This window comes from Myotis yumanensis, unplaced genomic scaffold, assembly GCF_028538775.1.
Source record: "Myotis yumanensis isolate MYYU_CA2020_CCGP unplaced genomic scaffold, mMyoYum1.0.hap1 SCAF_7, whole genome shotgun sequence".
Lineage (NCBI taxonomy): Eukaryota > Metazoa > Chordata > Mammalia > Chiroptera > Vespertilionidae > Myotis > Myotis yumanensis.
The window spans coordinates 35883249-35896899 of record NW_027223758.1 but is presented as its reverse complement, the minus strand read 5'-3'; the positions used below and the strand labels follow the sequence as shown (position 1 = coordinate 35896899).

Genomic DNA, 13651 nt, shown 5'->3' with positions numbered 1-13651 from the left:
TGTCCCCATCCTGCCACTTTTCCCAACCAGGTACATGTGCTTCATCTCCCACCACCTGGATCACACTTTCCCAGTTGCCAGGTTCTAGTACACAGGGCGTACCCTCCTCCCACAGAAGCCGGAGACCCTCTTCACACTGAGTGCCCCTTCTGAGGCCCTTAGACTGATTCAGAGCCAATAGGGCTCCACTTAGGTTCATCTGTGTTCTTGTGGACTACCTAAAAGGCACAGCATAAAAAGTTGCCTCAGCTGAACATGTCCTTCCTTTCCCCCACAGACATAACCAGTGCGGTGCAATCCAAGCGAAGAAAATCCAAGTAAACAAGCTGGACAGCGACTTGATACTTGTAAATGTGTATGAATTTTACAAAAAGCAGTTTTGAGCTGTGACTTTTTAAAATCACTTTCTGTACAGCTAGTCATTTTAATAATGTGGCCCTTTTCCTAGTCCCTGCAACCTGTTTCATAAAGTGCAACGAGAAAAGCAGAGTTGTTGAACCCTTTTGGTGTTGATGAAGTTCAAGGTTTCTAAAATGTTGCCATGTATTGAGAGGAGCTAATGTGATTATGTTATTAAGTTTTCACATTTCCTAAGCAGCCTAGAGTACAGGGTGAGCATTTTTAGGTCTCATGATGTATTGTGCTGTGGAAGTATTGTGTGAGTAGCAGTAGTGGGGACAAAAGGAATCTTCTCATTTGGAAATGTTGTAAATAATTTTATTAAATAGTGTTTTGGATGTATTTGTTGTAGAAATGGACCAGTGAATAAAGAGAATCTAAGGATTTGTACAATGTGAAATACTGAATGTGTTAAATAAATGTAATTGTCTTAGAACATAAATGTATGTTATTGATAGGGGATTATTGAGCAAGTGCTTTTCTTTTAATCATAAGTGAATAGGAACAGCCTTCTTTGTGAATTAGAATCCCATCTTGTCCTGATTGCACCTGAGCTGCATCTGACAAGTTGAGGGAAATGCAGTCTTGTTCACTGAACTCATTCTTGGCTTTGAAGAAACTAGCCCTTTACAACACTGTACCTCGCACTTTATATGAGATCTCTTTTTATTGCAAATAACAATCAATTTAGAGAGAATCAAAGGCCACCCAGGATTTTCTAGAGACAGGAAGTCATCAGCAACCCAGATAGCACTTTTTCTCCACTTCATACAACTGCTTCTCTGGGCACATGATGGATTGCTCCAAAACGACTGTTTATACCTCCTCCATTCAAGATAAACCCAGCCTGACCAGCAAGAATCTTTTTAACAGCATCAAGAATCTAGGTCAGCTTTCCACCTTCATTCCAGTTCTGTGGTTAGATGGGCAATCCCCAATAAAAGCAGTCGTTCTGTGTTATGTTCTTCAAAGATGCCCATTACATTTCACTCTTTGGCTGTCCTGTAACTCATCTGCATCAGGCTTAGGGGTGACTTTTCATCAGCATCCCCAGGTTTTCCCTTTCCTAGCTTAATTCTTACCTAAACACTGCTTCTGTTCCCATCCTACTCCCTACCTACCTTCAGGGGACTCAGATGCTTGGGGCCCTGTCCTTGTCTTGGTCTGGGTCTCCGCCTTCTGCTGTGTCTCCTACCAGCTAGACATATACTCCATTCTTTCCCCTGCAGTAGCTCCTTGCCATTGCCATAACTCAATGCCTGAGATCAAAAGGATGAGTTGGTGATTCTCTGTCATGCTCTTAGTCTCATCTCTATTTCAGCTGTCTTATTATATATGTCTTACATTATAAGGATCCTCTAAAAGTAGTTATTTATTAGTCAGACCCCATGCTGTCTGACTCTGTTCCCAGCAAGCTTATCTACCCTCTTCCTTCTCTTATGACACACACGAGAACCAAAGCCAGCCTAATAATAATACCCTCTGCCAGTACTGTGCTTGAGATTACAAAGTGCTTCTCAGACTTTACCTCTATTCAGACAGAAAGTATAATGTGCTTTAAATAGATTTTTATTTTGTTTTTCTTTATATTTTTCTCTCCCATAGAGGAATAACATTACAATCTAACATTCAAAATTCTGTTACACACATACACAGGCATGCCACAGGACCGTGTTGAGGTGGTTGTGTCCTTGAGTCTGTTGAAATGTCACAACATGGTCAACCAGAGTCTCCTCGTTTCAGCCAGTCTCAACACAAAACACCCAAGAGGGATGCACTCTACTTGGTTCCATTTGGAACTAGGTGGCAGGACAAGTGGGGAAATATAGGGGGTATAGTGTGTCTGCATTCGGTCCCCATATAAAGCCACATGGATCTGAGGAGGCCTCCAAGAGCTCTGGTGGGGTCCTTATTGCACCTAAGATATTAGGGGTCAGAGCAAATTGATCAGGATATCGGCAGGAGTTGGGAGCAGGCATACCTCAAAACAGCAGCAAATTGCATTCATACACAAGTGATACCCTGCTGGGGCCGGACTGGCAAAGGCTGGAAAGTGACACCCAGCTTGAAGAGAGCACTCAGACATATGGGGAATCACTGTAAGTCACCCTCTGATGTAATTGGGACTCACTCTAGAAACAGGTCCCTCTGACAAACTCAGTTTTGGCAAAGTGCTGGTAGTATTGACATGAATTAATATAAACTGGAACAAACTTCTCCAGGGTTCTCTGAAAATATCAGTCAAGACAGACTCTCTAACCCCTCACCTGTCTAAGGTTGCATAGGACTTTGTGAATTCCGGTTCCCTCATATATTCAAGTTCTGTGGTTTAAAAAAAATCCTGAAGCATGCTCAAGGTGAAAGGCACATACACAGTCAATACAGTATGATGCTTCAGGAGTTAGACTAGCAGGAGACTGAGTAATGTTGGTTCTTAGAAATCTATACACAATTAAAATATTGCCACACTCAAATACTACAGAATCTATAGGAAAGTACAAAAACCTATGAGCCTTGCAATCAGCCAGGTGATGAGATTGGAAGGCTCTAGAACTACAGGAGCTCCAGAAATATGGGTGAGGGAGGGGCCTTTTGAAATTTGAACCTAATGCCCTATTATTCACTCTTCCCCCACAAGAAGGATCATGGGAACTACCCTGGACTGAGCCTAGGCCCCAGCAAAGGAGTAGACAAGAGGAGTTGGAGGGAATTTCAGCTCTTGGAAGTGCTGAAGACCCTACGCTGGCTGTGAAGTGACCAAGGGGTAGCTGGAAGAAAAATGTGACTAGGTCATAACTGAAGGAGAAGCTTGGGGCCAGGAACAAGGTTGCCAACTACTGGGGCCCTAGTGGACTGTCTTGGGGACTTTGATCTGTTCTTAGTGTAGGTTTGGCTTACTCCCTTGGACAGGAGACCCCAATAGGGCTTCCTCTGTCACCATCCCAGTATCCACGGGGCTACCCTCTCCCTTACCCATACATCCCACATGAGGCTTGGGGCTACAGGGTCAGGAAGGGCAGCTGCCTTTGCCCTCGTGGGAATGCAGTTATCTCCAAGCCTCCACTTAACTGTGAGACCTAGAAATCTGAAATTATAGTGAGGGGGGAAGACCTATGTTAGTTTCTAACAGGTAATCTTAAGTTTCAAGGAAGAAAGAGCACACACTAGTAAAGGACAGAAAGAAAAAAAGGGAAGCAACTTGGGGCATCCCAAGAGGCTATTGCTGGTGTCTGAGCCCAAAATTCAGTCCCACCATGAGAAGGGGAAGTTGGTCACCCTTGTTCCCTCTGTTTCACCCAGGGATTCAGGTTCCCTCCTCCAGGTATTTACAGGAAGAGAAGGGGAGGGGAACCATAGGGCACCCATTTCTCCCCAGCAGCCTAGAAAGGAAGAGAGCACTCAGGAAGAAAAGGGAGCGTGGCCCTTATGGCCCAGAACCTGGAGCGGGACTTTGGGAATTAGGACAGTGAATCTCCTGGCCTCCTACCCTGGAGTGTTTATTAGCCATCCTGGGCAGGGTGTGAAATACAAAGCCAGAGGCAAGATGAAAGCTGAGCTGTCAGTCTTGGGATGGCTTCACCCACAGCTTGTCCTTCTCAGCATCATTCTTCTGCATTCTTACACTGGGGTGCGCAGTTTCCCCGCCTAGAAGCCCTCAAGCCTGCATCTCTCCTAAGCTAGTTCTAGCACCTTGGACATGTGAACAGATGGCCAGGATGGCAGGGCTTTGCCCAGCCTCTACTCCTGGGGTGACATGTTGGGGGTAGGTTTAACTAAGCCTTTCAGACTTGGGCCTGCAGAGGGGTGGATTTCAGATAGAGATTTGGGAGGTGAGATTATAGGAAAGGGAAGTGGGGGCAGACTCCAGGCTCCAGCCTGAGAGCAGGGTTAGGCCAATCTGTGAGCAAGCACACAGTACCAGCTCCCATGGTGCCCTGCTTCCTACAGCTTCTCAACCTGTCCTGTCTACACTTCCAGTAGGCTGCCTCTTCCCTTCAGTTCCCTCCACCTTCTCCCTTTAATTCACATCTCACAGTCCTCTTCTACATACTTTACCTTTCCAGGCCTAAGCCACTACAAGGAGCCCAGCCCCCAGGGTGAGAGGGAAGGGTGAGACTAAACATAGAAACCTTTAGTCTCAACCTCCCTCCTCCACCCCACCCTTGGGGAGGGCATTATTGGGAATGGAAAATAAGGAAGCAGGAGCGAGTGTAGTGCCAAACATGAGATAGGGCGAGGCTTGTAAAGTGGGAATTGAAGGTAAGGAAACAGCTAGATCTGGGGCTGGAAAAGGAGACTCTGAGAAATAGGGGTGGGCAAGAGGTAGAGGAATGGAGGGCAAAGATAAAGGGGACTGTCAGGGCAGAGGCAAGGATGGGGACCAGAAAAGGAAGGATGGAGTCAGTATGGGAGATGAAGGATTAGACAGATGTTGGGCAGGGGGCCAGAAGAAAGGGTAAAGGGCAGAGGAGGTCCAGAGGTGGATTAGAGAATCAGAGATGGGAAAATCAAGGGGACTTTAAAAGGGGCTATCACCCCACCTCACACACTTGAAGGAGGTTCTGTAATCAGCCCGAGGTGGGCTGCGGGCGCCCCTGGAGCAACACACTGGCTGCCGCGGAGGGGCCCGATAGCGGTCGGGGGTCGGCAAAGGGTTTGTGGCTGGGCCGGCGGACGCTCAGTAGTTGAACTGGCGCTGGCACGGCTGGTAGATAAAGTTGCCCTGGTGCTTGGGCCGACGCGGATGGCTCTCGCGGGCGCGGTTCTGCCGTTGCATCACCTTGGCGCTCAGTGCGTGGCGCTCCGCCCGCTGCCGGGCCCGCTGCAGCCGCCGCACCTGGCCCGCCCTCTCCAGCAGCGCAGCCCGCGCCGGCAGAGGGGCGGCCGCGTGGTGCGGGGCGCGGAGCTCGCGGCGGACAGGCGCCAGCTCCCTGCGGGAACAGAGCAGGGCCAGGTCAGGGCCGGACCGAGCGGAGCGAAGGGTCCCCGCACCCTCGCCCTGGCGCAGTGCTGTCTCCGTTCAGAAGGGGGCGCCCAAGTCCCAGCCCTTCCTCCAGGCTCACCTGGGGACACCTCCACGGTTCTCGCCCCGTGACAGGTAAAAACCCGACCCCAGGGAGGATTCGACTCCAAACTCCAATTCGGCCCTAGCCTTTCGTAAAAGCCTCTAGAAGCCGCACCCCCGTGACGTTCTGGCCTTGCCCCTCCAACTCCATGAGCCGTCCCCGGACTTTTAGCCACGCCTCCCCGCCTAAAGCCCCGCCCCTTGGCCTTCAGAGCCGCCCTAGCCGGTGCCCGGCCCGTAGGCCCGACCCTTTGCCCCAAAGACTCTCCTCTAAAGGCCCCGCCCCTGCACCTGGGCAGCTCCCCAACCTCCCGGACTCCGCCCTCCGGCCCGGCCGGCTCACCCTTCGCTGAGGTCGCTGTCGGGCAGGTCCGCGTCGGGGTGCGGGGAAGGGGGTCCGGGCTCCAGCACGATGGTGCTGCCGGTGACATAAACGGACATGCTGGGGTGCTCGATGAGGAGGTCCTCCAGGGGGCTGCTCTGGAGGCGGGCGGGCCCGAGGCCGGGCCCTTCTGCAGTGAAACAGGCGGGAGGGGTAACAAACCAGCTCTCGTCCATCAAGGAGGGCGCGGGCGGAGGGCGGCCGGCAGGGGCAGGAGCGGCCCCGGGACTGGGTGGAGCCGCGTAGCTGTCTACGGGGCGGGGGCAGGGGAGCCATGCGGGGGAGGAGGCGCAGCGGGGAGGGCGGGGAGGGGCGCGCGCGCGCGCGCGCACACACACACACACACACACACACACACACACACCGGACACAGGGGGGTGGGGAGAGAAAGGGCATCGTTAGTCAGACCCGCAGCCCTGCCCGTCGCGCCCACAGGGCACCCAGCGGCCAGGAGTCTCGCTAGGGCCCCAACACTGCGCCGCCAGAAGACGGCCCGGCTCGCATGGGACGGGACCCTGTACCCCACCTCCCAGGTCACTGCCTCAGCCCCAGTTTGCCCAGTAAACCTGCGGGAACTCCCCGATCCCCTAGCAGCTCCCTTCCCGCCGCTGCTGGGCCACCCGACCTTCCCAGGCCCAGGATTTAGAGTCCTGGCCCCCGACCTAGGCCTCACCCGGCAGGTCAATGATAAGCCAGCCGTCCACTTCATCCTCCTCCGAGACGAAGGCCCGGGGGCAGTCGAGGTCCTCAGGGGGCGGGGGGTTGCTGAAGAACAGGCTGGTGAGGCGCTGGAACATGTTGGGAGAGTGCAGCGGCCTCGGGGGGGCGCTCTAAAGCAGTGCAAAAACCTGGGAGGCGTAGAGAGGAGTCAGAGTCACCACTGACTGAAGTCAACCCCTGTTCCTGGCTGGGGATACCACTCCCAGCCCCCAGACCAGATCAGAGGACAGCAGGGAGGTGTGGGGAAGGCTTGCAGTGTGTGGGCTTTCTGGTAGGTCAGCCTGCTTTCAGGTTTTTCTATTTCCTGTGTGACCTTAGGAAGTAATTTAACTGATCTGTGCTTTAGTTTACTCATCTGTCAAATGGCAATGAAAATAGTACCCTCCTCTTGACCTTTATAAGAATTAAATGAGCTAATAATAGTATTCTCCTCTAGGCTCTAATAAGAATTAAAGGAGCCAAACACAAAGAGCTTAGGACAGTATGTGGGCAGGGTAAGCATTCAATACATTCATCACCTTGTTATTATTAATATTATTGCACGCTTTAGGGACATGGAAAGAGTGGTATCTGTGACCAGACTCTGACAAGGAAGGTTTCCAGAGGATTGGACATCCAAGCTGGATCTTGAAGGGTAAATAGGAGTTCTCCAAGCAAGGAAGAAATTGCCCAATGTTGTGATTATTTATCATCATCATAATATTGCTAACATTCATGTGCCAGGTACTCTACTAAGCACTTTACTTCTATTACCTGATGTAATCCTCACAACAACTCTAGGAAGTGAGTATAATTATCATCCCGCTTTCACAGGTGTAGAAACTGAGGCTCAGAGACGTAAAGTAACTTGCCCAAAGTTTCACAGATCCTAAGACAAAGAGGTAGGATTTGAACCCATGTAGTCAGATGCCGGAGGCAGCACCATAGTCACTATATTCCATTGCCTTTGCTGGGTGTCTGTCTGAATTAGGCATTTTTAACTTGGTGGCCAAAGGCCATGGTTCATGTGTATTTTTCTGGGAAGATGGACCTTGGTTTTCATCAGGATTTCCCAAACAGCACCTACTTGCGTGGCTTGAAAAGTGCTGGCTCGCAAAAATCTCACGGAACTGCTACCGTGTGATTGCATGGACCTCAGTTCTGTCTGTGAAAATGAGCTTGGAAGATCCTATTCCCACAGGCCCTCCCCCTTCTTACCCCTTATTCCCAAGCCCATGCTCAAGGGCAGTATCCCTGGCTAGGAAGAAGATCACATTGCCTGGCCCCAGGGAGACAACAGGTCAGAGGGAGGTGACAGTAGAAGGAGGGAGATATCACACCCCAAGAGCCCTTACGGATTAGCACTGAGGGTTAGACCAGGATTCAAGGCCTCAATCAGCCCTTCCCTGGGTGAAGATGAGGAAGGAGACCTCTTACTTCAGGAATGCAGACACCAAGGAGGTGGCTATAGATCTGCTCCTCTTCCCACCTCAGCCTATCTCAGGACTAGACCTGGGCTTGGGGTACCCTCTGGATGTCCCTAAAGCTTCACCCTCCACATCTGCCCCCTGAAGATGATCAATAATTTTGCTATTGGGCCACTTGTCACCTTCCTTGAAGGATGTTTCCACACTTCCATTCCCTGAAGGCATTCTACTCTTACTGTTAAACCACCTGGGATATTTATGTGCTTGTGACTACCTCTCCTATTCCCTGGGTATGTTTTCACACTTGCCACAGAATTCCCTAAACTCCATATCCTGAGAGTATTTCCACATATGCAGACCCACAGTAGGCTCCAGAAGGAAGTGCTCCCTGGGTGCTGGCTTCCCTGGTGGGAGATCTATGGAGATTATGAAAGGTCGAGCCATTCCAACTAGTACCTGCCCAGCACAAGCCACATATCCCAAACCACTTGTAGCCACAGGAAGGCATTAGTGACTCAGTTACCAAAAATCCAGAAAGTTTGGCCCTTCCTGAAAGAAGGGAAGATTGGGGCCTTGATGAAGAACTCCCCACCCCCCTCTTTCCATTGAGAAGGTGAAGAAGTTAAGAACTCTTTCAGGGACTATCATATTCATCCAGTCCATTTCGCAACCTGAGGATTAGAGGACATAAGTCTCTCAGGGCAGGCCTAGCCCCAGGTCACTGAGCATCCAGTCCAGAGTGTGCATAGAAAAACCTCAGTGTGAATAGTGCCCAAAAATATCCATTATGCAGAAGAGATAGGTCAGATGTGAGTCAGGCCTTGATCAAGTCACTGCTCCCCTCTGACCCCCCTGCCCACCTATAAAAGGGTGAGGGGTTCCTGACACCAAGGTTTATCATGCATTTTCCAGAGCACCCACTGTGTACCAGAGCCTGCTCTGAGCCTTCTCAAATTACAGATTGAGATAAGAAGGCTGGGGTGGGGAGAGAGCTGCCTGCCCGAGGTCACACAGCAAGTCAGTGACAGAGCCAAGAGTAGCAGCAGCAGCAGGCAGCCAGTGCCCGCCCCTCTCATGACCACTGGGGAGCCTCCTGGGTTTTCTTTCCCAGCCCTGCCAGCTTCCTGGTTCTCACATTCCCAGCCCTGCTCCAGGGAGAACCATTCCCTTTAATAACTGCAGCAGCTGTGCCCAGAATAGCACTTGAGCCCCAAGCCACCTCTACCCCAGCCCATCCTTGAGCAAAGCCCATCCAACTATAGGCCCATCCACTTAGAAAGTCAGAATCTCTCTTCTCCTGCCCTTTCTCCTGCCCTTCTCCATGAGCAGAGAGGGGCAGCACAAATCTTACATTCACCAGCACTAGGCCAGGTCATGTCCTTCTACCTGATAACTCTGGGTGTTGGGTAGGTGATGAAGGGCCAAGCTCTCACTCCCCCCATCCCCACTCCAACATCAGCTCTGGAGACGCCCTGATACAGCTTATAACTCTGGTGGTCAAAACAGCTGGGAGACAGCAATTTTATTGGGCTCTGGGACTCCAAGGTACAAAGTGAGGGTCAGAGCCACAAAATGGGACCCAATCTCCAAAGAACCCCTGGAAAAAGACCCAGAAGTGAGGAGACCTAGGAGCCCTATCAAATTTGGATGGTACAGTGTGTTCTCAGTGATAGGAGGATGTGTAACTTTTCTTGTATTGAGTTCCTACTAGGCATGTGCCCATAGCTAATGCATCTGTCAGTCACTCAGTAGGCATGACTCTAATTGGCTGCATGACCAGGAATAATCCACTTCCCTTCTCTGGGCCTCAGTTTCCCCTTCTGTGAAAGGGGATCTAAGAGCCCAAACTAGTTTGGGGGCTGGGAGTGAAGTCAGATAAAGCCCACATACACGTCAGAGATTAAGAGGATGTTATTATGTTTGTCCCGGAGGTTCAGGGAGGGGATTCCGCCACCATCTGGCGCTGCCCCAAGACATGGGGCTGGAACTCCAGGACTCCCTTCAGCTCCATCGACCCCACCACCACCAGCCTAGACCCAGCAGCACTATCCGAGCCCCTCTCAAGTCACAAGGAGAAAGTAGGCGATCAGGGGCCTGACCCCAACCCCTGGATTAACCCAAGAAACTGTCAAGGCCCCTCCGGTCCCCACTGCTTTTCAGCGTGTCTTACCCATGGGCCCCGTCCCAACCCAGCGCCCACCGGGTCAAGGCAGGACAAGGAGGGGGGCTGTGGGGGTGGGGAGGGCGGGGCTGGCCTTAGTGACGTTTCAATGTCAAATGCAAATAGAGAGACGTCATGGTCTACCAGGCATGCGGCAGCCAATCGGGAGACGGGAATGTGGCCCCGGCGGCCACCGACAGAGACAAACAAAGACCCAGGAGCTGGGGGCGCGGGGAGCCCCCTAGCCAAAGCCGGCCGGGACTCACCGGGGTACCCAGGCGGTGCGGAGGGCCGGGTGGCGCTGAGGTAGTTGTTCGGCGAAACGGCGGGGGGTCGGCGGCTGATCACAGGCCGGACGGCATCGCGGGGGCTGGTCAGGGAGGCGGCGGGGCTACGCGCGGGACTCCCGCGGCTGCTGCGCTCGCCCGCGGGGCTTTGAGTGTGTGCACCCGCTGCTGCGGGGCTCGCAGCACAAATTGGAACGTTCAAACAGCTGATTGTGACGTCACAAAGGGGCCCGCCCGCCTCGCGTCACTGGCGGGCGGAGCGGTGACCAATCCCAGGCTGCGGATCCCCCTCCCCGCCTCCTCCACCGTCCGCGGACTAGTGCTCCAGACTCGGAGCCCAACTCCGAGCCGCGGGGTGCCGCCGGGAGGCGCGACTGCTGGGAGCTCGGATCCCCTGCCCCAGGGTGACCCCCAGATCTCTCAGTGAGAAGATCCCAACTCCTTCCTATGGAACCCCCATCTTCCTGCACTCCCTCCTGATACCCCAGCGCCCTCACCCCTCCCGCGGCCCCCCAGATCCTTTCACCTGCATACGAGATCCAGATCCACCGATCTGTATTCCTCAGTTCCACACCACGTCCGAGCACCTCCAGCCTCCCCACCACTTGCCTTCTTGCTGGCCCTCCCTTGCAGATGTCCCACCTCCTCACCCCTACACATTCTCTGTTTTCCCACCCGCTTTGCCTCACTGGGCAGGTTTGAGAGGTGGGGGAACTTGCCCCTCTCTAGTTCCCGGACAGCACCTGGGAATGTAGAGGAGTTGGTTTGCTGAGGAGAGATTTTACAGAGTAGGACTTGGAGAGGAATTGCTCTGGGCTGAATAAACATTGACCTAGTGACTGCCCGGTACTGGAAGTTTACACACCTTATTTAATCTGTTGCTACTGGGGGCTGGACAGAAAAGTGACAGGACAAGGATTTCTAGTCCAGATTTACACGCAGGGAAAGTGAGGCTCACAAATCTCACTGTTAGTTTGTGGATGCATATTCAATAATGCATTCAACATTTATTGAGTACCTACTGTGGCCACTGCCAGACCATTAGCTGACATTTCCTGAACACTTACTGAGTGCCAGACACTGTACGAATATGTGTTTTGGTCTTCACAACAACCCGCAGAGTGCTGCAGCCTCTTCCAGGAGACGAGGCCCTGTCCTGGCTACCCTAAACTTGCTGTGTGACCTTAAATAAGTGATGTTACCTCTCTGGGTCTCAATTTTCTTATCTGTAAGCTTAACATGTCCAGAGAGTCTTTCCAACTTTTCTCCCTGAGGATTCTGCCAGTCATGCTCTAGGCTCCCAGGTCTCCCAATGGCCTGGGAAATGCCTGGAGAGAGACCACAAATACGCATCCTCAGAATCTCCAGGGCCAGAGATTCTGGGCCCTCTCTCAGTAAAGCAGGGTTGGTGGGGTGAGTCTGAGAGCTGCCCATCTGGCCCAACAGAGGGGAGGGGGGGAGCTAGGCCAGAGCTTCATGCTCTGGTGAGAAAATCCTGTCCCTGCCTCGTCTGAAACCCCAGAGGGACTCCTCAGCCCTAGCAACTAGGAGAAGGAGCCAGGAAATAATACCCAGAGGTTTCCAGAGGGAGGAGTTTTGGCCCCTGGAGTGGTATTACCAAAGTGTCCTCATTCAGTGCAACCCTGAGTCTCTGCCCATCACGTCTACTTCCTGTTAACTTCATACCCTCTCTTGACCTCCTTGTTGACTTCAACTAAATAATCCCTAACATGCCTTTCCTGTCACACTACTTGCTTCTTCTAAAACCTTCTGTGGCTCTCAAAGTACCACACTCCTTAACACGGCATTCATGGCCTTCCATGATCCAGCTCCAGTTGTCTCCAGCTTCCTTCCTCCACTCCTCCTCTTGCCTACACCTTGTTTGTACTAAGGTCAAACTCCTCATTGTCTATTCAACACTCTCTACAACCACACCGGCTAAAGCACTTCCCCATGTCTGGAATGCCCTCTTCAGGCTGTTCTAAATTCATGTCTTTCTGTCTTCAAGATTCTAGTCACCTCTTCTTCCTCTAGGCAGCCTTCCCTGTCTCCACCCATGTGTCTAGAGCTACCTTGATGGACATTTGTTTGTTTGCTGAACAGTAAGTGATGGTGACTAATTGTGTGTGTTTATGTGTAAGTGTCTTCCCAAGTGGATGGCTGGTATCTCAAGGGTAGAATCTCTGTCCATATTCTCCCCACACTGGGCCTGTGCTGGGCCTGGCAGAGTAGGTGCTATTCAAAGGCTTAGTAGTTACAGCTCAGGAAGGGTGGCTGGCACGGAAGTCTACACCTGGCCCCTCTACCCTGGTATAAGAAGCATGCTATTGGGGACAGTGTTTTGGTTCTCCAAGCCTGGGGAAGGGGGTTCCTGGCATATACACTGATACCCTAAATGACCTGGATTCTGCTCCCAACCTTAGCTAAACCCCATGTACAGTCTGCTAGGGCAGATTCCAGTCTTCAGCTTCTTTGTAGAGTCAGGGGTACCCATGGAAGTAGGGGGCTGGGGCCCAGGGGAATCCCATCCTGAAACTCCTGGGACCCATCCCTCTCCACTACAGAGATTTATCATCAGGGAGGAGGAAACCTCAAACCTTAATTCATCCAAACTCCTTATTTTATAGGTGGAAAAACTGAGACACACTAAGACATAGCGAGAGCAAAGTATTTGGTCTAATTGTCTTAACAATTAGAGCGTGGGCCTGGGCACTAAAGGGTCTCGGGTTTGATTCCAGGTCAAGGGCACATACTGGGTTGCAGGTTCGATCCCCAGCCCCCATTGGGGCTCCTGTGGGAGGCAACCAATCGATATGTCTCTCTCACATCGATGTTTCTCTCTCTCTCTCTCCCCCTCCCTCCCTTCCATTTTCTCTAAAAAACAATGGAAAAAAATATCCTTGGGTGAGGATTTTTTTTTTTTTTAAAGTACTTGATTAGAATTATAAGGCAGCAGAGCCATCTGCTGACACTGACCCCAAGGAGTAGACTTAGTATTCTGGGTCCCTCACTTGGGCCTAGGGGCTATAAAAAGAGACAGTGAAACCCATGCTGGGGGTGATCCTGGAGTCTCATTTCTGATCAGATGTAGGGTGCCACTCCTGTGTACGTACATGGATAGACATGTGCATCTATGCATACACATGAAGGCATCCATATACAAACATACACACATGTGCTCATGAGCTCACACCCGCAGAGTCAACACATGCCCATCCAATCACTGCCCAG

The 13651-nt window shown here is 51.8% G+C and overlaps 2 protein-coding genes across 8 annotated transcripts in view; one reads left to right on the top strand and one right to left on the bottom strand.

The window, feature by feature from the left end:
- NCOA6 (nuclear receptor coactivator 6) overlaps positions 1 to 1502 on the top strand; it is a 115329-nt gene extending 113827 nt beyond the window's left edge. For 4 of the 6 annotated variants that reach the window (XM_070420183.1, XM_070420182.1, XM_070420179.1 and 1 more), the window contains exon 15: positions 278 to 1487. In XM_070420183.1, coding sequence (XP_070276284.1) covers positions 278 to 321 — 44 coding nt within the window. In that variant the 3' untranslated portion in view covers positions 322 to 1487. Of the gene's footprint in view, positions 1 to 277 lie in introns of all 6 variants that reach the window. The other 2 variants (XM_070420184.1, XM_070420181.1) reach the window with 2 other exon arrangements.
- Positions 1503 to 1950: 448 nt separating this feature from the next.
- TP53INP2 (tumor protein p53 inducible nuclear protein 2) lies at positions 1951 to 10625 on the bottom strand. 2 transcript variants are annotated; one of them, XM_070420185.1, is made up of 4 exons: positions 10400 to 10625; positions 6520 to 6694; positions 5808 to 6096; positions 1951 to 5330 (listed from the first exon to the last, which is right to left on the bottom strand). In XM_070420185.1, the coding sequence occupies exons 2-4, from the start codon at positions 6641 to 6643 to the stop codon at positions 5078 to 5080; spliced, it is 666 nt and encodes a 221-aa protein (XP_070276286.1). In that variant the 5' UTR covers positions 6644 to 6694; positions 10400 to 10625; the 3' UTR covers positions 1951 to 5077. The 2 variants fall into 2 exon arrangements, with proteins under 2 accessions (XP_070276286.1, XP_070276287.1); XM_070420186.1 differs by having other exon boundaries at positions 5808 to 5976.
- Between the last annotated feature and the right edge of the window lie 3026 nt (positions 10626 to 13651).